Consider the following 22,863-nt stretch of genomic DNA (forward strand, 5'->3'; position numbering starts at 1 on the left):
TGAAGCACGTTTAGTCCAACGAAGCAATAACATTGTAATATGGATCATAATTCCTTTGTTTACGTTTCAGTTCTTCAGCGACAGAACTGTTTGTGTCCGTTATGAAATAACTCACGGTCAGAAACTGCGTCTTTGTAGTAAAAACACGGCATGGTTTTGCAGTTTACAGTGTCACAAAAAGAATGAGATGATCCGCCGGAAAAAGAATGAATGAAAGATAGGCGAAAGATAGTTTATTTGAATTTGGCACTCCCTCGTGACGCGCTCTGACGCACCTGTCAGCTGATGGAGGCGGAACTTACAGCGATCGCCTTTGTCTTTGTTTCTTTTATTTTTACACAGTTTGTATATATGTGAGAGTGTGTTTTATGTTGAATGTGAATGTATCTGCATGATTACAATCTGTTTGAGTGCAAATCAGCCCAAATCAGCTCGCTATTACTGTATGATCATGGCTATCAAAGTGAACACGTCTATATGAATAGAGAGAGTGGATTATTTACTTTGGCACATTTGTGTTATTACTATCTGTATAAGTGGCCATCAGCACATCAGCACTTATTTGCATTGTAATTCATTATAAATGCTGCATTTTCTAGCAATCTCAGGATTTTCTGTAATTGGCAAACAAAGTTAGATCTTTTTTTTATGTTTCTTATTAATCTTATTTTTCTTATTGTATTTTTCTAGTGCTCAAATAAATCACTTATATGATGTCTACGTTTCTGTCTATTGTTTTATAATTGAAAAAGCTATACACTGGTATGTTTACTGACTAAATAGTTTGTAGAAGCCTTCAATACTATTGGGAAATATATTTTCTTATATTTGGGGGTGGGGGGTGTAGACATAGTCTCATAAAAATATTTGCAGGAGTCTAATTTTTAATGATATCTTATTCAGATTTGAAATAGAAACTCATGAGACATGTGGCTTTCAACCCATTACTTTTCTAGATTGCTCCAGGACTCATTTCATGTATTTTTATATCAAATAAAAAAATATTTAAGTGTGGTAAAAAAAAAAAAAAAAATCAAAGCAATTCAGTGTCTATAACTTTTAATATTTTTGAGCATTATCAAATCTGGTTGATAAAATGTAAAGCCCAAAGGGTTTTCTTTCCAAAGAAAATTATGTTTGTAACACACTGAAGTAGGAAACTGTTACAATTATAAGTTAGGTAGAGCACTTCAGCTGTGAGTCCCATAATGGGGGGTCAGGTTAACAGGTTAATGAAAATAAATAGAAACATTTGCTAATTTAGTTGTAAGCAGAAATTTAGAAAAAGGCTATGACCAATGAGAGACAAAGACGAATCACAGTAAAGGAAGGTGTGTTTCCATTACCTTTGAAATTGCGCAAATTGAAATTGCATATTTAAAATACGCGTCATTTTTGATTTCATGTTTACTTCTTTTCAGAACATAACCAGGAGATAGAAGTAGTCAATTTTGCAAAAACGACCATATATTGCAGAAAGTTTTTATGTTCGCATGAGGTGGTTTTTCAGGCAATGCTAAAAATGAATAATTAGGAATAATTTTAGGAAATATCGCTAAAGTTTTATGCAAATCTGTAATGGAAACGTGCCTAGAGATTTATCTAAAAATTACTGTATATGCAGGCATATGTATATTTACATATTTAATTGCACATATTTAATTTATATTTAACTTACACTATGTCCTCAAATCCATTAACAAATAGATAAAAAAAACCATAAAATCATATAGTTATTTTACATGACAAGGAAAAGGACTTATGAATTGTTGTGATGCTGTTAATTTACTTATGATGATATATAATTTATATTTATGGCTGGCATTTAGTTAGGCCTTGACTGTATATTTATTTCATTTAATTTGTAAAAAATAGAAGAAAAAAACATGTTTTATGTGTGTGGTGTTGCTGCTTATTTAGCAGATGCTATTTGTTGTAATAACACTACGGCTCAACATAATGTCGTTTTTATTATTTGATTTGAGTACCTTTTATTTGCATACGTCCTTTTTCATAAGGATTGTGTGTGTTATTTTGGGAACGTCATTATGCTCGGGGAAAACATGCAAGGTGAACAATTTAAAGTGCATCATTTAAACGCAGCACTCTCAGTGGGAATAAAACAGTCATTGTCAGCAGTGTGTGGGAGCACGTTTGGCATCAGGAGATTCAGGGCAATAGTGTGCACTATTGAACGAAAGAAGAGGGCAAAGACAGAGAGTGAGTCGAGAGAAAATTGACTGTGGTCACAATTAGGTCTGTAAACTGAGACTGAAGGATTGTCAATCTCCAGTGGCCTTGGGAAATGAATGGTCTGGTCTCGAGTGACTGGAGACTTTTCTGCAATCAGTATTAAAGGATTTAGGAGTTTGGTGTCTCATTCAGTGTGCTATAATAAGTATGATTTTGTGGCTTGATATTCCTTTTGATCAGATATTGTTCATATTTGATTCAATCCATTGTCTAAATCGGTCATTCTGATTAACCTTTGTTGCATCTGGTTGCACCGTAAAGCAACAGAGAATGTTTTTATCCCAACCTGCCCTTTATCCATATATTGAAAAGCCTCTTGAATCAAAAACAACTTGGCTGCTCTGTGTTTATACTGTTTTGTGCACAGGATACAGTAGTGAATGTCACTGGACCATCATTTGAAGAATGGCTTTAATTCTCAATCATACACAATGACAGCGAGATGTGGCTTTAGAGCAATCGGGGTGTGTGATATATATTTTGTTACTCATGTGCTTAGGTACAGTCCATTATATATGGATTATGGGCCAGTGGAATGAGGAAATGGTAAAGAGGATCGCTTATGGGCGCTCACGCTGAATTTCAAAGGAATTATAATATATATTTTCAAAGGATTCAAAGGAATTATAATGTTACTGTGAAACTAGGAGCACATCCTCTTTGAAAAAGACTGTCAGTTGTGAAAGTGGGAATATGTGGAACCTGTGATTGTGCAAAAACACCAAATTTGAAAAGGATAAGTCAACCATCACTATTTCTACGGCCCCTACTTATAATGCTAGAGATTGGAACAAATATGATTGGAAGTCATTGTGCATCATTTGCACTTGAATGATATGTCAAATACAAATTTTGAGAAAAGGTGTACTATTCATTTTCAAAAAAATCTGCCTTTTGGTTCTTAACTAATGAAAACAAAAATGTGTGAAATTGCATAGACATACAATCAGCTGTTATTAACAGGCCATTTTGCTTCCTTGATATTACAATCTGGTATTTTTTGTGATATCATTTTAATTAAATGTTGCAATCGTAAACATACTATGTGTGGTGCAAATAGTTTTGCCATTCAATGTGTTATTCTTCTACTGTTCTTCTAGTACCAATACATGCTATTGCCAATACATCCACAACACGCTGTTGTGGGCCTGTAAGAAATACTGCTGCTGCACATATGTGACCAATCACGGAAAGTAGGGACACGAGTCAGTTCTGGGGCATTTTGAGTTATTCACAGATTCTGAAAGTGTAGTCTCCAAGCTTTCCAACGATGTGTAACACATGGAAATCTGATAATATATGGAGAAGTTGTGGCCATTTGAAGGTAGGCACTCAAAAAAGCTCAAACAGCAAAAATAGTGTCTGAAGGTTTGCAGTTCTCACTGCTGCGAGTGACAATGGGGCTCATTTACATCTCATTTAGATAAGCCATACCCCCTACATAGCAACGACAGACACAACGGGAAAAATTGGACCGCATACTACTAATAATAAAGGAGAATGTGCATTGTAAATGTCAGTAATTTATCTTTTTTGACTTTTATAAAAATTATTTAGAGGCTGAAATATGAGTTTAATTTTTTTTTTATAAAAAATCTTTAATCTTTTATTTTAATCTGTTATTATTTTAATGAAAACAAAAAGTACATATTGATGCTAATTTTATTTGTTATTTGCTGGTTTTCTACATAAAACTTGGTGAATTGATTTCATTGTGTAGCATTAGGACTTTTTTAACAGGATTCTGTGATAACCGATGAGCTAGCTAATAACAATAGGTAGATATGGGAAGGTTTAAACATGGACTAAACATGAGATAACGTGTGTTCTTAGAAACGTGTGTTCTTAGAATGAACACAAAACGACAAACTTTGATGTTTATGGAAACTCACCCCATAAGAAACAGAAAAGTATTCTTGCAGATCCGAAGTTTGCACTGTGCGTCTGTTTGCCTCTAAATGTTACGGATTTTCCCCATTTCTCTGTCTTTATCCTCATCAAATGTTACTATCGATATAGCCTCTGATATCTTACGGTCCAACTCGTCTGACGCCAGTCCAATACATTCTTCCTCATCGTCATCTTCGCCCAGTTGTAGATTAGGGATATTATATAGTCTTATTATGCCGCTTTCATCGTTGCTCAGATCGTCTTCAGAATCAGTGAACGCTTCTTCATAAGCATCCGGCTTGTCGAAGAAGTACTTCAAAGCATTTTCGGGGTAACGGCCATGGTTCGGCTCGTCTGCATTCATCTTTGCGGCGTACATCTTCATTGAATTTTGATATCAGCTACAGCAAAAAACGCTTCTTTCTCATTTTGCTCGAAAGTTGTGCTGCCGACTTGTGTCACTGGTTTCCGTGACGGGTCACATATGACATACTGTATATGAAATAACCCCCATATATAACATATATTGAAATCAACCCGTAGCACATCAATACAGGTGGAGCTGGAGAAAGAGGAGGGTTTCTGAAGTGTGCTGCATCTGCTACAGCAAGCGCTAGCTTACCATTTGAATGTTGAGCAACAAGCTCATTGGCTGCTGATGTGAAAAGAAACCAAGTGGATGCATCATGTGAATGAATGATGTAATTACAACAGATTGAGGTAGAACCAATGGCCTGTGCCATATAGAGTTTTGTGACAGAACTTCCTATTTAGCCTATTTACATATAGCAGCTAACTAGACAGATTTTTTTTCATTCATAGGAAATATCATACTTCTACGTTGAAAAACAAATTAAGTTATATATTAATGTGGCTTGAATTATATTTGCAAACATCAGCCTTATTGTGTTGTTCTGATTAAACTACAAAACAGATACATTTAAGGTGGAAATGCCAAAAATTCTATGCCTGTCTAAAAAGCAACTTTGTGCACCCACCCCAGTAAATCTCACTCCAATCTGAAAGTGAAAGTGAAAGTGACGTGACATACAGTCGGATCTGGGTCATGGCAACAGTATAACACAAACATAACTCCTTTCACACTATTCTAACCAGTGTCAACCAACAAGGTACATGGGAGACACAAACAAGGATGCTAAAATCCCAGGTTTATCCACACTGCTCTTGCTAGCTGGCCTGCTTTACTCTCACCCCAGTAAACCTCACTCCCATCTGAGTCACAGCAGCACTGCAACTGGCCTTACTATCTGCATAACTTGCACTAGTTGGCCACTGTTTCACTTACACTAGTAAGTCTTATCCGGGTCACGGCACCAATGCAACTGGTCCTACTTGCTACACAGCTCTTTCTAGCTGGCCTCTGTTACATTCACCCCAGTTAAACTTCACTTCCACCTGGGTCACAGCCCCACTGCAAGTGTCCCTTATATTGTCTTCAGAATATGTAAAAAAAATCTGTTAGATATCGACAGATATGGATAGACTTTATGCTTTGCAGCAGTTATCATGCCTGCAACAACAGAAATTACATTGTTTCTTACACTTGTTTCTTACACATTATCAGCCTTCAGACCAAGAGAGGATGGGTGGATCAAGTTTACTCTCCTCCTCTGCACTAAACCCTTAACAAGACTTTAGTTCCCAGCATGCCAACAACCCAGTGGGCGGCCTATAGGCTCACAGATGGAGTGACATTCTGGTTCTCCGGAGTGATACTGCTGACCGCTACAGAAATAACCTGCAATTTTTTACTAACTGTACCATGGTGAAGAAGAGAGATGAGTAGATAACCCTCATTCATTGTCATTTGGCCTCATCATCAATCCTTTGTGTGAGGCAACTCCTACATGAGGGCTATATCTGCGAACAGCCTGTGAAACAGAGCGTTGGTAGAGCCTGAATCTGTAAGGAGGTGTGTATGTGTGTGTGATTCACATACAGAACACACTGTGAATCTGCGGGGTTGTGTGATTCTGGGCTAAATCCTAAATCCACCCCGCCTAGATTACCAGATACATTTCTCTTCTGCATGTATCCAAGTGAAGACACAGGAAGTCTGCGTTATACAGACACCCACTACTCCTCTGAATTATATATTAGTGGCTTATCCATAATAATGCCCCGTGTGCAGCCTGTGTGATAGAGTGCCTAAGCCTGATGGATTGCTATGATTTCACCGGCATCACCAAATTATTTTATACATTATTTTTATATGTAATTTTGTTTTTACTTTCTTCAGAGCATTTTCATTGTACTATAGGATTAGGGAAAAGGATGAAAGACATTTTGAGCTCATTTTTTATATATTGTTAAAGCAATACACTATTGAATAAACTAATAGAAGGACATTTTTTTATATTTTTATTTGGCAGTTTTGTCATTATGAGAACATTAAGACAGATTAATTTAAACTTCAGTTGTTTAAACTCATTATTAGTCAACAGATAAACACTATTAGATTCGGTACTATTAGATTCTCACTATTAGATTAGTTTATTTTTCCAGTCCCAGTTGAGCCATTTTTATAGGAAATGTGTTAGTAAAATTGTATGTATTATTTCATATATTTAAATATAGTTTATTAGTAACACTTTAGTATATGGACTAAATCTCACTATTGACTAGTTGCTTATTAGCGTGCATATTACTAGCATGTTGGCTGTTTGTTAGTACATAGCACATAATCTGAATTACCACATTCTATATTCTTAATCCTACTCAATCCCTAAATTTAACAACTAATTTACTAGTTATTGATAAGCAGTAACTAGAAGTTTATTAAGGCAAAAGTCATAGTTAATAGTTAGTTAACTGTGAGAACTGGACTTTTAAATAAAGTGTGACAATTTTATTCATTCTAAAACTGTGTATTGTTATATTGGTGGGCATAAATGCAAATTATTGTATTTATCTACTGAAAACTGTGGGAAAACATACTTTTATAATTAAATCAAATAGAAACATCCTTTTGTACTCAAATTGCCATTTTCACTGTATTTAAAGTTTAGATTCAGATAGTTCTTCAAGTACAGTAGCTGAAAAATATTTAGTCCCAGTGTTAACTAAATTAAACTAAACACTAACTATTAAATTAAATTAAATTAAATTAAATTAAATATTAGGTGAAACATAAATGTAAAAAACAAAAACTTAAAAAATATATAATAATGTTGTCTGACTGAGATAACAATACAGAAATATAAAAAATAATAAAAATGACAAATGCACATAAAATAATCACTGATGCTTAAACTGAAATAATATGAAAATATGAAGAAAAAAAACAAATAAAAAACATATAAAAACTAAAAATTCAAAATATGAATACTACTATAATAGCATACAGAAATACAATTGCCCTGCCTTAAGCATCCCAGAGGGGTGCTTAACCTCCCCTCCAGGGGGACTGTTACTGTAATAAGTGTACTTTTTACTTTGCTTTGGATAAAAGCATCCGTCCAACTGGTGTGGTTGACCAGACGTACAGTCCTGTACCTCAAGAGCTTGTGTATCCATTTTAGCCCAAGGCCATTAGGAGAGAAGTGCTGCGATGATGTGTCGCCGCCACTGAAAAATCGATAAGCAGCATATGTCTCCCTTATCGTGCAGTATTAATGCGGTCGCAGTGGATGATTCATCATGCTAGAGCAGGATAAATTAGAGTGTATATGTCCATATGTCTGTTGCTCCCCTGTAACTTGATGTAAAACCCAGCGTATGGGAAAACAGAACCTGTAGAAGGTATTCATTTTGCCCTTCATAATGAGAGACCTAACTACCATTTATTGTGAAATGTAACCTCACAGATCCTGAATAATTTAGGACTCTATCTTGTGTTGTGTCATACTGTGTGTATCTTTCCCAGATGTGTTTGGAATCGTAGATGAATTGGAGCTGAAATCCAACTCTTTGAATCTGAGAAGGTCTATGCCATTTACGGTATACATATTGACGTCTTTTTTCTTTTCTTTCTTTTTTTTTTTTTTTAAGCTGCGGCACTATTAACTGCTTTTTCAGTGGGTATCTCAAATGCTTCTGGCGCATAATTCCTGACATTCATTAGAGATGTTCAGCTCAAATTGCAAAAGGTCAAATTGCCGAGTGGGCTCTTAATTGGCCTGCGGCAATCAAAATGTTGTTATGTTCTAAATTACTGCATTAATGGACTTGTTAAATTGCTCATTAGATAAGAAGATTCAAAATGCAGAGGAGCGACATCAGGCGCTGTGACATTGTACAGTCATCTGGTTATTTTTAAGTCTACAAAGGTCTGTACGTTTATATCAGTAAATTGTCTTTCCTTACACTTTTTGAAGGGGTTTATGTAATGCATCTCTCTAATGGGTATTTTCGGGTTTTACTGTATCAGCACATTCTGCATTGTCAATTCCAGTTTGTCCCTTGTGTACTATTGAGGCCATCGTGATTTATATTAGCATTCAGCGCTGTGGGACAATAAATGTGAGAATGTGATCATTTACTAGATATTATCTGTGTGGGGGAAATCCTATTTAGGAATAAGATGAAAAAATCCAACACACATTCAACTCAGACAACAAGGACATTTTTTTAAAAGTACAAAAAGTGAGATCTCGGAGATAACTTCATAAGCAATTACTAAATTTTCAATTATATTTACATTACAGACATATTTCAGGCACATATTAGATGATTATTTAAAGCACTGCCAAGGTCATGGGTTCGATTTCCCAGGAAATGCATGAACTGATTAAATTTGTACATTGAACACAAATGAAAAAGTTGCTTTGGATAAAAGTGTCTGCAATATGCAGAAAAGTGAATATAAGAATACAGAATCTGTTGTATGGAGTTATGGTGGTCATTTGGGAAATGTGGGTTCAAATTTGGCTTGCAACCTTGTTCCCCTTCTGTTGCACATCACTTCTAGGCATTTATCTGCTTTCAGAACAGAAGGATCAACAGCACTGAAACATCTCTGTTGCAATCTAAAAGAAATCAAACTCCTGCTTAAGTGCTTCATTCTATAAAATGCTTTTACAGTTACAGACGAAAAAAAAGTTATTACATTTTTAACTTTTTTTTCCGAACCACGATTTTGACTCCAAAACAAGTGAAACAAGTCATCCCCGTCTAACATTTCCACACTCACTTAAATGTCATTTTTAAAGCTCAACACCTCACATAGAGCCAAATGGTCCTCTAATGGGCTCCTTTCATTATAGCATTACCAGTCGATAAATGAAATGTTAAGTGCTGTGTGACATTTCAGAAAGTCTCTATTTGTAGCTTAACATTAAGGGTACTGGTAGGTAGAAATAAGGGATGGTTTCTACTATGACTGTATTAAACTCATTAGGGTCGTACATCTTTGTTGTTTATGAATGTGAAGAAAGACAAAGGTTGATTAAGTTTAAAGTATGCTGGATTATTAACCAATGACCATTTAGCTTGATGTTCTCAGAGTGGACGATCAGCGGTTAACACCTATAGTGACCTTCAAACGTCATAATCCTCAGCTCTAATTTAAATTTAGTTACCTGGAATGTTTTTAACAGTGTTTCTCCTCCAAAGGGTGAACAGCCGCCAGTCCTATCTGATGAAACAATCTCCGCGTGTTTGCATACTCTGTGTGCAGTTGCATTTCTGGATAAGCTGTGGATATTGTAAGTTCTGCTTCTCAATTTTACATGCTCACAGCGCACATGAAAGCATCGTGTTCTTCGACTGACCCAAAAATGTCTTGTCTTGTGTTTTGATATAGGAACAAGCTTGATGAACAAAGGCTAACTTTTTGTGATGCAGCATGAGAAACTAAACCTTAGAGATCTGTCAGAGATAATTAGATTATTTTATGCGCACTAGCTATTCCCCATTGTTAGCTGCAAATGTCTAATGTCAAATTTGACCCGATATGACTCGGTGTAGAAAAGTCTCTCATAATTCCACAAGTGCTCATATGTTATCATGTCAGATGTTGCCCAGTTTTTCCCTTGCACCTGGATCTGTTTTAACCCCTGATCATTGGCCACCTGCAGTAGAGCATTTTCTTGGCCCCTGAGAGCTGCTAGGAAGTAGCTTCCTGTCTGCGATGGAAGCACAAGCTTACATCCCTGCAATAATCTCAGCCTGTCCAGATAGTGACCAATCACAGCCGGCCATTGAAGCAGTTTAATTGCAGAGAGTGGGACTTCTGGCTTCTCTAAACGTGTCAGTGCCAAGACCGGCATTGCCAGCTGCGGGACAGTCACAGCCGTGGGGCCTGTCGCTCATGCCGCCGTCTCCTCATCAGATGGAGTGGTCTGATTATGTCAGAGTGGAAGCTCTGCTCCAAAGTTGGATGTTAAATGTGGTTTCAGAGCCTCGTGTGGAAAAGAGCTGGGAGTCTCTCAAAGTGCACTGCCAAATGATTGTTCATAAGTAAGGTGCGAAGCCATTTTGTCGGCGGCTCTCTTCCAATAGCAACAACACCAAATATATCTAAACACACTATATTATCCAAACACGCCTGTATCCACATGCCCTTAGGACCTTGAAAATAACAATCACAATCTGCTCCATTATTCCCCACTGCTGTCTTCTTCAATTCAGGCCGTAATTCTTCTCGCCAAGTTTTATTTGTAAGAGTCTTAGATTAAATCGATGCCGCTACTGGAGAAAAGCACCACCTAAACATACTAAAACACGGATCCGAATCATTAGGCAGTTGTCAGACTGCTCCAGCCCAAGGGAATGCCGGGATGTCTGTCAGGTCATCTGCAAGTCAGCCATGCAGAGTTGCCTTCTTCCCCCAAAAAGATAGATGAGGGCGCAAGGTCAGGCCGAGGGATTTACGCTGCTGGAATAAACTGTGTTGAAGAAGTCAGAGGGATGTTGGAAAACAACCGTTTCATCACGTCGACTTCTTTAAGCTCTGGGAAAAAGAGCTTTGTCAGACGTTGGCATTTCACGGCGGTTGTGACAGATTGGAGCTAACTCTGGGCATCTGGCAGGCTTTCGATTCTTTTTTTGGAAATGCGGATGCGGAGTCGTGCCAGCCCCTGTTGGCCTGCGTTGAATTGATAACAGTTGTCTTTGGGGTTATTCAAACCTTTGTGTACTTGTTTCTGTCAATGGATTTGGGATAATGTTTCGAGCTTGACACCATTGTGTCAGAATAAGACGTAGCACAAAGTCTCAGCGTAAGTGAAATGAACCAGCGCATCACGAGATTGTTATATCAAGTTCTTTATGGGTGTAGTATTCACCCCTTCGTTTGACCCCAGTGACCACTAAAGGAAGTCGATTCCAGACTCTGTGTGGGTGAATCTTTTTTCTTCCTCTCAGTATCTATCTTCTCCTCTCCGTCTTTCTTTTCAACGCCCACATCCCTATATGTTATCATTGTAGGGCTTGAATGGAAACCGGCAAGCGTTTTAGAGTCTAGGCGTTGTACCATCAACCCTCGGATGCAGTACAAACAGCGACTGTTCCTCGCCTTGGCAGCTTATCATCACCTTTGTGATGTTCAGCGTATGAGTGTGTATGTGTTTGTCTTTTCTGTAAACAACAAGGGAGCGCACTCTTTTCTTCCGTTCCTCCCTCTGTGTCTGAGGAAGATAGAGGGATATGGGCTGGTGGAAATGTGTCATCTGTCTCTAAGCTTTGATGGTCCTTGTCTCACCGGGTTTCACTGGACTCTATCAGCGGGCCCATGTGTAGAGCGAGCCCAGACCTGATCACCTTTCCTCCCTTTATCCAATTCCGCTGTGTTTCCTTGCCAAAAAACCCCAAGGCATTCGCCATCTCCGCAAACCCTCTATTCATTCTCTATTCATAACTCAGCACACATTCAGAAGGAATATTTAAACAGTCTTGACATATCCTCTAGAAAGATGCTGTCTTGTAGCGTCAGATCTTATTGTTTGGAGACTCGTCTTTTTTAACATTAATGTACATCTAAAAGGCTTCAAAAGACGAAACAGTTGTCTCTGCTGACATGTAAGTAAATGCATTTTTCTGATATGACATGTCATTGTTTGCATGTAACAATGTTCCCAAATGGGCAGTGAACAGCCTATGAGGAACTCCCCAGTGTTACAGAGTTTACAGAGACTGAAATTAAACCATATTTGGACACCATATACAATTCATAGCATGATGTCTGTTGTGACTTTACTACTGTACTTTGACATATTTCTACTACCTAATCTCATAACATAAACGTACCTGGGGGTACTTTTTCGCGAGATGCAAAATACGTACCAATAAGAACATATCACTGCAGTTTCCAAAAGAAATTAGCACTAAATAAAGTAAAACTTAAAACACCTTCCCAATCCCGTGTAACTACGGTTCGTCAAAACAGTTCAAATCTGCACATAAGGAAGTTCAAATGGCATGGATGTATCAACAAAATGCATTTTATATCAGTTTTGAATTTGTTTACACTATCAGGTAGGTTTAGGGCTGGATACAAAAATGATGGAGCATTAACTTTTTGTGTCTTTTAAGTCTTTTAGCGAGATATTTTAATTCTGAAATGCAATAATATGTAACAGAAGCAACGTAATAAAAACACAGCAATGCATACCTACAATATATTTTAACATAATAAAAACATGCCAGGGTTCACGTAACTCGTGTTTTAGCACCACTCCGTGGACATTTCTCTTTAAAACTGTGTGAAACGTGCAGTAAGGTACATACAATCAGTGTTAAAGAAAAGTACCCTGAGGTACGTGATGAATAAGAAAAAGGGTGGGACTTAATTTTGGATTGTGTGCACTGCATTTCAGAATAGATGCAAATCTGTATATAACTGGCTTAATTGGCTTAAAAATTATGGTCCAACTTTATATAAGCTGGCCTTAACTACTATGTAATTACATTTAAATAAATCATTTGATGCAATGCAATTTTTTATGTAAGTACATAGTAGTTAAGGCCACCAAAATTACAACGGCAATTAAAATGGATTATATATATATATATATATATATATATATATATATATATATGTCAATTGGCAGACTGAGGTGAAATACTGTATAAAGTCTGTGAACTCTTGAATGAAAAGTCTTAGTCTCTATTACTTTTTTCAAATGATACTATACAAGTACAGTATATTGTGCCTTTTTAGATTGTGTGAGGTGACCTTTCTGTTCATCAGTCTCTAGACTGCTACAAACTCTTCTTGAAAATTGCTAACAGAATAGATGAATGGCTGCTTTTGGCAGACAGGTGGAAAGTGTTGAAACTCCAGTTAAGAGACAACAAACGGTTTCAGTTTGACGGTGAGAGTCAATCACAGTTTATATTCAGAACAGTGGGAGTTCTGAAAATGTTTGTGTCACTACTGTGTGACTAAACTCATGAATAATGCATAATGTCATGAATTAGTAAGCAAACATAAGTCCTGAGCTTTACCTCCAAGGTATTTCAACAAAATTTAACAAAATTACACTGTGGTTCAATAACACTAATACAAACTGCTATGCTTGTATACAGTATCTGTGTACTTTTCTCAAATCTGGTCGGGGTCCACAGGTTGTTTTCAATAGACACCCTAAAAATTTCAATCCCCTAAAGAGTATCAGGACCTCGATTTACCTTTTGATCCAAAATATTTTTTTAATATATGTTTTCCACATCATATTGGGCCATTAGGACCCATGCAGATCACAGAGTGGGCACTCCCTGCTGGCCTCACCATGTCCTCCAGAAGCAACCTAATTTTTCTAGGTCTCTCATTCAGGTATTGACCAGACTCCAGGCAAGAGTTGCAGGATGAATATTCTTTGAAGTACATAAAAGTACCATGTGACACCATGGTGCATAATGTTGCTATACATTTACATGCGATCTCTATGAAGTGGAGCAGAACAATGTCCCAACAGTCCCGTAACATGGCACAAAGCTTCATGTGCTCCTTGTTTTCTAATTAGGACCCAAAATAGAAAAATATTAAGTCTGCTCTTTAAAACAAAGAAAATAAACAAGACTTTGTTTGTTATATTCTTCCTTTTGTTTTGTTTGTTTCCTTATATTCTTTGATATTTAATCTGCAGTTCTCAGATGAAACACTAAATATTTATATACCATCTCGCACAATACATGTTGTTTAAAAGTAACTTTACAGACAATAGTTGTTGTTGGGTTTTTTTTATTGTTTGTTTGTTTTGTTTTTGTTTTTGTTTGACTATCTAACAGTAGTGGAACTGCTTTTAATTATTTTAATGCAACTTTACAGACAATAATTTTGTCTTTTATCTTACTCAGATAAAATATTTAGTTGATTTTGATGTTGTTCCATGTTGTTTTGATCCTCCAACATTGAGCTGAAGAGTAGCCATTTCAGTTGGGATGATTTCAAAAAGTGTCCAAGTAAACATTGTTGACTGTGTGACAGAAGTGTAATGCATTGCACATTTACAGTAAATCATTTTTATGAATGGTTCCACCAACATAGTGCTTTGGATAAAAAAGCGTCTGCTTAAAACATGCATAAATTTAAAGCAATGCTGTTGAGAACTTTAGCACATGAATTTTAGTATATGCAGAAACGCATATGTTATTGTTATATTGTTCTATATTTAATGCCTGCTTGTTGACTTTGAAAAATAAACCCACATTGAGGAATATTTAGAGTATGAAATGTGACATCCCTTATTTATTGTTTAATCCTTGTTTGAGCAAGAGGGTGTCGTTCTTTGTCTTTTAGTTATTGGGCCGTGTCTCCACAGGAGCAGGATTTATATTTTATCTAGATCTATACAGTAGATTCTTTTAGCCCATATTTATGTGTTGCTCATTGCATCAAGATTTTTATTTCTTTCATAACTTTTTCATTTGAGATTTTTGAATGTATAACCCTGTATGTTATTTAAAGATACAAAAATAAAATTATCTTTCTTTTTTTGCTTATATTCGTGTCCCGAATCCTTAATTTAATCAGCTCCAGTACACATGCTGAGATATTCTGATACCGTCACTTTACCATGGTACCATCCAAACACAATTTAAGGCAATGTGACTGTCGGATGTTTTTCAAAAAGTACTTTTTACCTTTTCTGATTAGTTATTGATCACTACTGATACATTTCTTATGTCTCAGCATTAAGGGACAACCGGATTGAACTGGTTCGAGCCTCTTGGAAGGAGCTGACCATAAGCATCAGTGAAGTTGCTCTGTCAGATGAAGGACAGTATACATGCTCGCTCTTCACCATGCCTGTCAAGACCTCCAAGGCCTTCCTGACTGTGTTAGGTAAGACCTCTCGTAGATCGGTCTCCCTCTCATCCTCATCAATCTGTGCTTTTAAGGTCAACACACTCATCACTGATCTGGGGTCAGTGAGTTCTCTCCCATCACATGATCTTGTTTTTGCACTTTGGTGGCACAGGGAGTGATGTAAATGAGAGAATTTCACTCTGACTGATGGAGCCATTAGATGTGTCACTGTGTGCTTAGGTTTATGATCAGCTTGTGCTAGAATCTGCTGTTCTCACTCTATACACTGTATGTTCATATAACACTTTTACCTTATTTTTATATACAGCTTTTCACAATACATGTTGTTTTCAAGTACATTTAAAAACAATAGTTGTTTTTGTTTTGCTGATTTTTGGTGGGTTTTGTGTTTGTTTTTTTACAAAACGCATATTATTTACAAGTTCCCTTACAATTGTTGTTGTTGTTGTTTTGTGTTGTCCGACAGTGTCGGGCCTACTTTTGGCTTATTTTTATATTCAACTTTACAAACAATAGTTTTGTTTTGTTTTAAATCATCAAACAATATTGGGACAAATTTGTCTTTGTTTATAAACATCTTTCTTATCAACAGTGGTGGGAAACCTTTTTATGTACGTTTATGCACAGCTTTATTTGTAAAGCAAATACTATTTCTGTTTCCAAGTGCCTTTACAGACAATAGTTGTTGTTTTTGATGCTGTTTGTTTGTTTTTAAGTGTATTTTATTATAATGGTTTTGTTTTGTTTTGCTTGTTTGTTTTTTGTTTGATTTTTTAAACATGTAACTTTATAAACAACAATTTTCTGTTTTGTTGTGATCCATAAAGAATGGTGGGACTACTTTTACCTTATTTTTTTATATTCAGCTTTACAGACAATAGTTTTGTTTTGTTATGTATTTGTTTTGTTTTAAATCATCAAATAATATTGGGACTACTTTTTCTTTGTTTATAAACAGCTTTTTTATACAGTAGATATAGTTTACAATTACCTTTATACCTTACTATTTTAATTGTTTTGTTTGTATGTTTTAATTTTATGTTGTTTTAATCAGTCAACAGTGGTGGAACTACTTTACCTTATTTTTATATACAACTTTACAGATAATAGTTTTGTTTTTGTTTTAAATTATCCAACATTGGTGGGGATACTTAATGTTAATATACAATACATAAAGTTTATAAGTATCTATACAGACAGTAGTTGTTTGTTTGTTTTTGTTGTGTTTTGTTTTGTTTATCCAGCAATCCTGGGACTATTTATATAGACTAATAAGCTTTTGTCTCTGCATAATGCGTTAAATGTTTTACATGTTAACGTAAAAGTTTAAGTCAGTTTTGTAATTTGTACATTTTACTGTAACCCCGTTTTTGTAAGTGGTTTGATTTGATGTAGAAAAGACTGTGGTAGAAACCAAAACACGTTAGTGTTCTCTATCTTTATCGCTCAACAAATGCTTCCTTTTCCAGTAAAATCACAAAATACTATACAGCAGAATTTGTCACTGTACTGATATATATCTACTGACAAACTTATATACAAACTGACAAACATGTTATCTATTAAAAAATTGTCAGTCAAGCAAAATTTTAATTTCAGCCAAGAAATATTCTTCTGAACCACATCATGTTCAGGCTGGGACTAAGCCCTGAAATCGTAGAATGACGCGTTTCCATCAGCGCTGCTTATAATCCTCCGCCTCTGTTTGTATATCAGGTGTTCCAGCGAAACCAGAAATCACAGGCCTCTCGAGACCTGCCCAGGAGGGGGAGGACGTCACACTGACATGCACCACATCTGGAAGCAAACCGGCTGCTGACATCCGATGGTTCAGAAACGACAAGGAGGTGCAAGGTAAACAAATCCCCCCTGATAGCCTAGAGCTGATTGTGTGCAATGAACAGTTGCACATTTTGTCAGTGTGCACGTGGTACAAGGTGCGTTATGTGTATCTTTACACCAGCACCTTTGTGAATTGCGCAGCTCTTTACAATCCATCTCACAGTAGAAAACTGCATTTCTATTCATTAAAAGTGAAGTGTGTCATTTACCAGTTTAATGTGCATGGACAGATATCGTTTTGCAAACCATGTCTGAGGTCCAATTATTAACAAATGATTTGACTTCATGCAATTATTCAGAGATCTGTCTAGGCATTTCTAAGGTGGGAGTGTCTGGCTGTGTGCGAGACAAAGACAATTCTTGTAGAAAAATCTATTCAGAATTGGGACCAATTCGTGCTATTAACTAGTTGCTGATTAGCATGCCTATGATTAACATATTGGCTGTTTATTAAAGTACATATTCTACATGACATTATTATACATCCCTAATCCTATTTTATATCTTAACTTAACAACTACTTTACTAACTATTAATTAGCAACAAATGAGGAGTTTATTGAGACGAAAGTCGTAGTTAATGGTTTGTTAATAGTTAGAATTTGAACTTAAAATAGAGTATGAATGATAAGTATTTTAAAAAATATAGTTTAAAATAAAATAAAGTAGATATTACAAAGTATTAAAAAATATACATATATAAAATTATATAAAATGTTTTTGAAAGAAGTCTCTTATTATTGGCTGTATTAATTTAATCAAATATACAATTAAATAATAATAATAATATATTGTGAAATATTATTACATTTTTAAATGACAAAATTTACAATTTCTATTTTAATATGCATAAAAATGTAACTTATTCCTGTAATGCGATGCTAAATGTTTAGTGGCAAGTGATCCTTCTGAATTCTTAAGAAACAGCTGTTGTGCTTTTGTAAATTAAAATATAATTAAAATATATGTATATTTTTTTTTCTTTTTTTTTTTCTTTTTTTTTTTGCAAATCTATTGTGCTCATGTAAATGTTTTACCAAAACTTTTGATTAATTACATGATAAATAAATTAGTTTTTTTATTTTATTTTTTTATCACTGGCTCAACCTATGATGCAAAACAAGACTACAATGTGCAATGTACCTTATCAGACGGGGAAGATTTTTCTTAAAGGAATAGTGTTTTTTGAGTAAATCTTGAGCAGAGCATACGGTAACACATCAGTTCAACCTTAACCAATATGTTACCCCAGACACCCCTCTGAGGACTGAGACATGCGCATCTCAGACAGAAGCCTCAGTCGGCTGATCTGGTGCTGGTGATTGATGGCCAGAGACTCCGTCAGACAGGCCAGACTCAGAGATGGCATTCACGCAAGCCGCACTTAAAGGCCAGTGGCACGCGGGAACAGAGCATCACAGTCGGACCGCCTGTCACTCACTCTGATTCAAAAGAATCTCGCTCTGTGATCTGATCTTGTGAGACGGATTGGATGTGCTTCTGGAGACCAGCACACAGGCCCAAACAGAATATGTAACACGGTGCGATACCACTCACTCTTGGATGGTCAGGGAGATACGAAGCCTTGTGGACAGGTCATGTTAATGGATACCCTGGCTGCCGTCGACAGAACTTCCAGTGCGGCCTGTGCTTGCAAATCTTGAAACTTCAGCACAAATCGAGGATCTCCTGAGAGCTTATTTACCACGGGGATAGATGCAGTTTACTATATCTAGATCTGTGCTAAATATACTACTCTAATTTCCTCTGGGCCAATCTTTCACTTGCTTTTTATGCTGTTCTGCCACATCTGGATGGGATTGCACCAGCCGTTCCTGAGGACTTTCTTAAAATGGGACATGAAGTTCACAGCAGGGGTTTAGTAACTACTAGTTAATGTGTACCTAAATTTGTACTTACTTTGAGTGCACCATTCGTTTTTTAAGGGACAGATCACACAAAAACGATTTCTCCTGCAGAACGCAAAGGACATTTTGAAAAAACTGTTTTGACTTCTATTATATGTGCAAAAAAACAACACCAAACTGAAAGTTCTCTCAAAATATATGTAATGTTTTCCAGAAGAAAAAATGAAGTCAAAATGTACATTTTATACATACATATGTATATATACTAGTGCTTTCAAACAATTAATTGTAATTAATCGTATTCAAAATACAAGTTTTTGTTTACATGAAACATGTGTACTGTTTATTTTTTATGTAAATATAAATACACACACACATAAAATATATGTTTTGAAACTATTTACATCTGTATACATTTTTATATTATTATATTTTATATTATTATATAAATATATTTAATACATAAACATAAAATATTTGTCTTAAATATATACATGCATGTGTTTATATTCATATATATTTAATAAATATACACAGTACACACTCATACATTACTCAGATATTAATCGCGATTATTCATTTGACAACACTAACATACGTATACAGTACACTCGCACACGCATACATTCTTATATTAAATTTAAATTAAATTAAATGTATGCATTTAGCAGACGCTTTTATCAAAAGCGACTTACAGTGCATTTCGGCTATAAATTTTTACCTATTATGTGTTCCCAAGGAATCAAACCCACAACCTTGTGCTTTAAGGTGCAGTGCTCTACCAGTTGAGCTACTGTATATTTATGCTTACAGTAGGGGATTTGAGCAAACATCACGCCTAAGAACTAAATATAAATCATATTGAATAACAGATAACTTCAGTCATGTGGCTTATTGAGTAGAGATGTCCTATTAGTTTTCGAAGTAATCAGATTCGCAATTAGAAAAGAAAAAATACAGAATACCCTAGAAACCATGTGCCATGACACTCAGAACACCCTAGCAACAGCTTCGGAATGCACTAGAAGCACTTTAAGAACACCTTAGAAACACATAGCAGCTCCTTGGCAACACTTGCAACATTAAAATGTAAACAAAAGCATTATATATTTCTAGCTAGTCTCTGAGAAATGTAATAGCTCTTGACTGCTAGAGTTTTACCTACACACCAGAAGAGTTACAGAGGTCTGTTCTGGAGGAGGGTGAGAAACAGCAGATTGGAGTGGTCCGCAGTCCTTCTGAAAGAATGAGATAAACAACATACACTCATTAGAGTGAGTAAACAAAATAAACATCCTTCGTACAACTACATAATTGGCATCAAATGTCCCTCTGTTATAGAGACACTACTTTAAAAGGGATAATTCACCAAATATTCATCCTTTACTCACCAACAAATCCTTACGATAACTTACATTACGATAAAATCTTTGATACTTTGGGTGAGTAAATGGTGATAAAATAGAATTTTTTTATGTTTGGGTGAACTATCTCTTTAAAAAAAAAAAAGGGCATTTCTTTGCGGTTTAGTTCATCTTCAAAAAAAGGTGATCAATCATCCTGAAGCGTCAAATTATAGCATGCATCTAGAGGAGCAGGGCAGTGCTGCAGGCAATGCAAAGGGAGCGTTTGACAGACTGTTGCTAGTGTGGATAGAGAGAAAGAGAGAGAGAGAGAGAGAGAGAGAGGTGATTTCAGCTGCTTAGTTACTCACAATGTCTAGCTTTCACACCACTGACCGGATATCGCACTGCACCATATTCCACAGCAATCAGAATCAACACTTTTTGTATTTATTTATCACCAGATGCTGTATATGAAATTACATACTAGTCATTCATCATATTGAGTACCAGCAGGGGCCCAAATTCATATAAAAAATATTCGAAGAATAACTCTTACATATTTCGTAGTAATAACATGTTATTATCCCCACTAACAAATTGTACCATGGTATTAACGTGAGTGTTTTGAACACTGTAGCATAGAGTTCCATGTAAACTACTATTCAAAAGCTTGGGGTAATGAAATAATTATTTATCCTTTCCTAAAAAGTAAATAATTCAATTAAATTGAAAATTAATTTAATAAAAATTCTAAAGTTTGCCTAATTATATTGACACATTCCATGCTTTTATCTGCCACAGTATGTAATGTCTTTTTGGCTTGTCAGCTAATATTGACAGATTCAGTCAATTGATCATTCATCGTATTATGTAATTAATATATATATATATATATATATATATATATATATATATATATATATATATATATATATATATATATATATATATATATATATGAAAACAATTGACTTCAATAGTTGTAGTCTTACTGTGAGTGAATACAAGAAGTGCATTATTTCCAAGCAACACACATTCTTTTGTATCAAAAGGTAATAGTTTGCTTCACCTCTGAAATGACTTTCCTTTTCGGCTCACATCATCCTGTTTCACTCAGAAATACATTACATTACATGTGACAGGTGCTAAATCCAAAGTGACTTACAGCACATTCAGGAAATGCATTGTATTAATACTAGTGTTCCCTGGGAATTGAACCCGCAACCTTTGTGTTCCCGGCGCAATGCTTTACCAGTTGAGCATATTACAGAAGTAAAATGGGTTTACCATTTTAGTGTTTTTCTTCAGTGCTATACTGATGTTTTGAAGAAGAAAAAAGAAAGCAAAAGCAAAGACAACACAGATGTTCTGAATGTGTGTGTGCACATCGAGGGAAAGAGAGATATTCCCATGTTTTATCTGGGCAGGTCATGCATGTATATGTGTAGTGAGATGTTTGCTGGAGGCAATCCTTCAGGGTGATGTTTTACTGATCCAGGGCTTTCACGGCACGCAGACATAACTGCTATTGTCTCTGGTTACTGATTCTGTATCACTTTCTGTGCTGTTCCACTCACAGGCGTTATAAGGATTCCTTACAAGCTTTAAATTATGTTTTGATCTTCGCATTTCCACAGGCTTTCCAATAAATTCACGGCCGAAAGGGACTATGTTTTGAGCTGTATAGGATATTAGGATAGTTTCTATTGGGGGATTGCTGTTCTTTGTCTGTGTGATTGCAAACAAAAACTTTTCTGCAAACAGAAGAATTTAATGTTGTTGTGATTGTGGAAGAAGTTAGTGTTTTTATCAGTGAGTCATTAACTTATTTACTTAACTAATTTCTTCAAAAACACTGAAATTTTCAGTAGTGGAGAATTGTATCCAATGTCACTTATGAATACATATTACAACAAGCAATTCATCCTATATATTGTTGCAGTCTTGGGTACCACAGAACACTTAATTATCATAATGCGTAATATACTAAATGAAACATACTATGTACAGTGCTGTATGGTAAACAAGGTTTTCTTGTGACTGTGTTCTGGCAGGTCAGAAGGAGGTAAATGCCACTGGGAGGTCATTCATGGTCAGGAGCACCATACACCTCAAGGTGGACAGGACAGACGATGGAGCAGCCTACACCTGTGTGGTGGAGCACATAGCTCTGGGCTCTTTGCCGCACCAGGTTACAGAAGTGCTGGAGGTTCACTGTGAGTTATATTTTTGGATCAGTTTCCCTCCAGACTTTAGTTTGACAGAAACTGCTCTCAGATTAGCTGAAACAGGATGTCTGTCAGCATTACTGTAGTTTAAAAAGGAGCAGAGACAGGGTTGTGTGTACAATAACCACTATTTAGTAATGTTTTGCAGTAGTGTAACAGTAGCTAAATTACTGTAAAATAAAAATAGTAAAACATTTATATTAA

General features: G+C 35.8%; 1 protein-coding gene across 5 annotated transcripts in view; it reads left to right on the top strand.

Annotated features, from left to right (window-relative positions):
• Positions 1–22,863, top strand: part of LOC113115274 (cell adhesion molecule 2-like) — a 212,208-nt gene that overhangs the window by 161,888 nt on the left and 27,457 nt on the right. For all 5 annotated transcript variants that reach the window (XM_026282737.1, XM_026282734.1, XM_026282738.1 and 2 more), the window contains exons 4-6: positions 15,239–15,391; positions 17,093–17,230; positions 22,486–22,647. In XM_026282737.1, coding sequence (XP_026138522.1) covers positions 15,239–15,391; positions 17,093–17,230; positions 22,486–22,647 — 453 coding nt within the window. The remainder of the gene's footprint in view (positions 1–15,238; positions 15,392–17,092; positions 17,231–22,485; positions 22,648–22,863) is intronic.

Source organism: Carassius auratus, chromosome 15, assembly GCF_003368295.1.
Source record: "Carassius auratus strain Wakin chromosome 15, ASM336829v1, whole genome shotgun sequence".
NCBI lineage: Eukaryota > Metazoa > Chordata > Actinopteri > Cypriniformes > Cyprinidae > Carassius > Carassius auratus.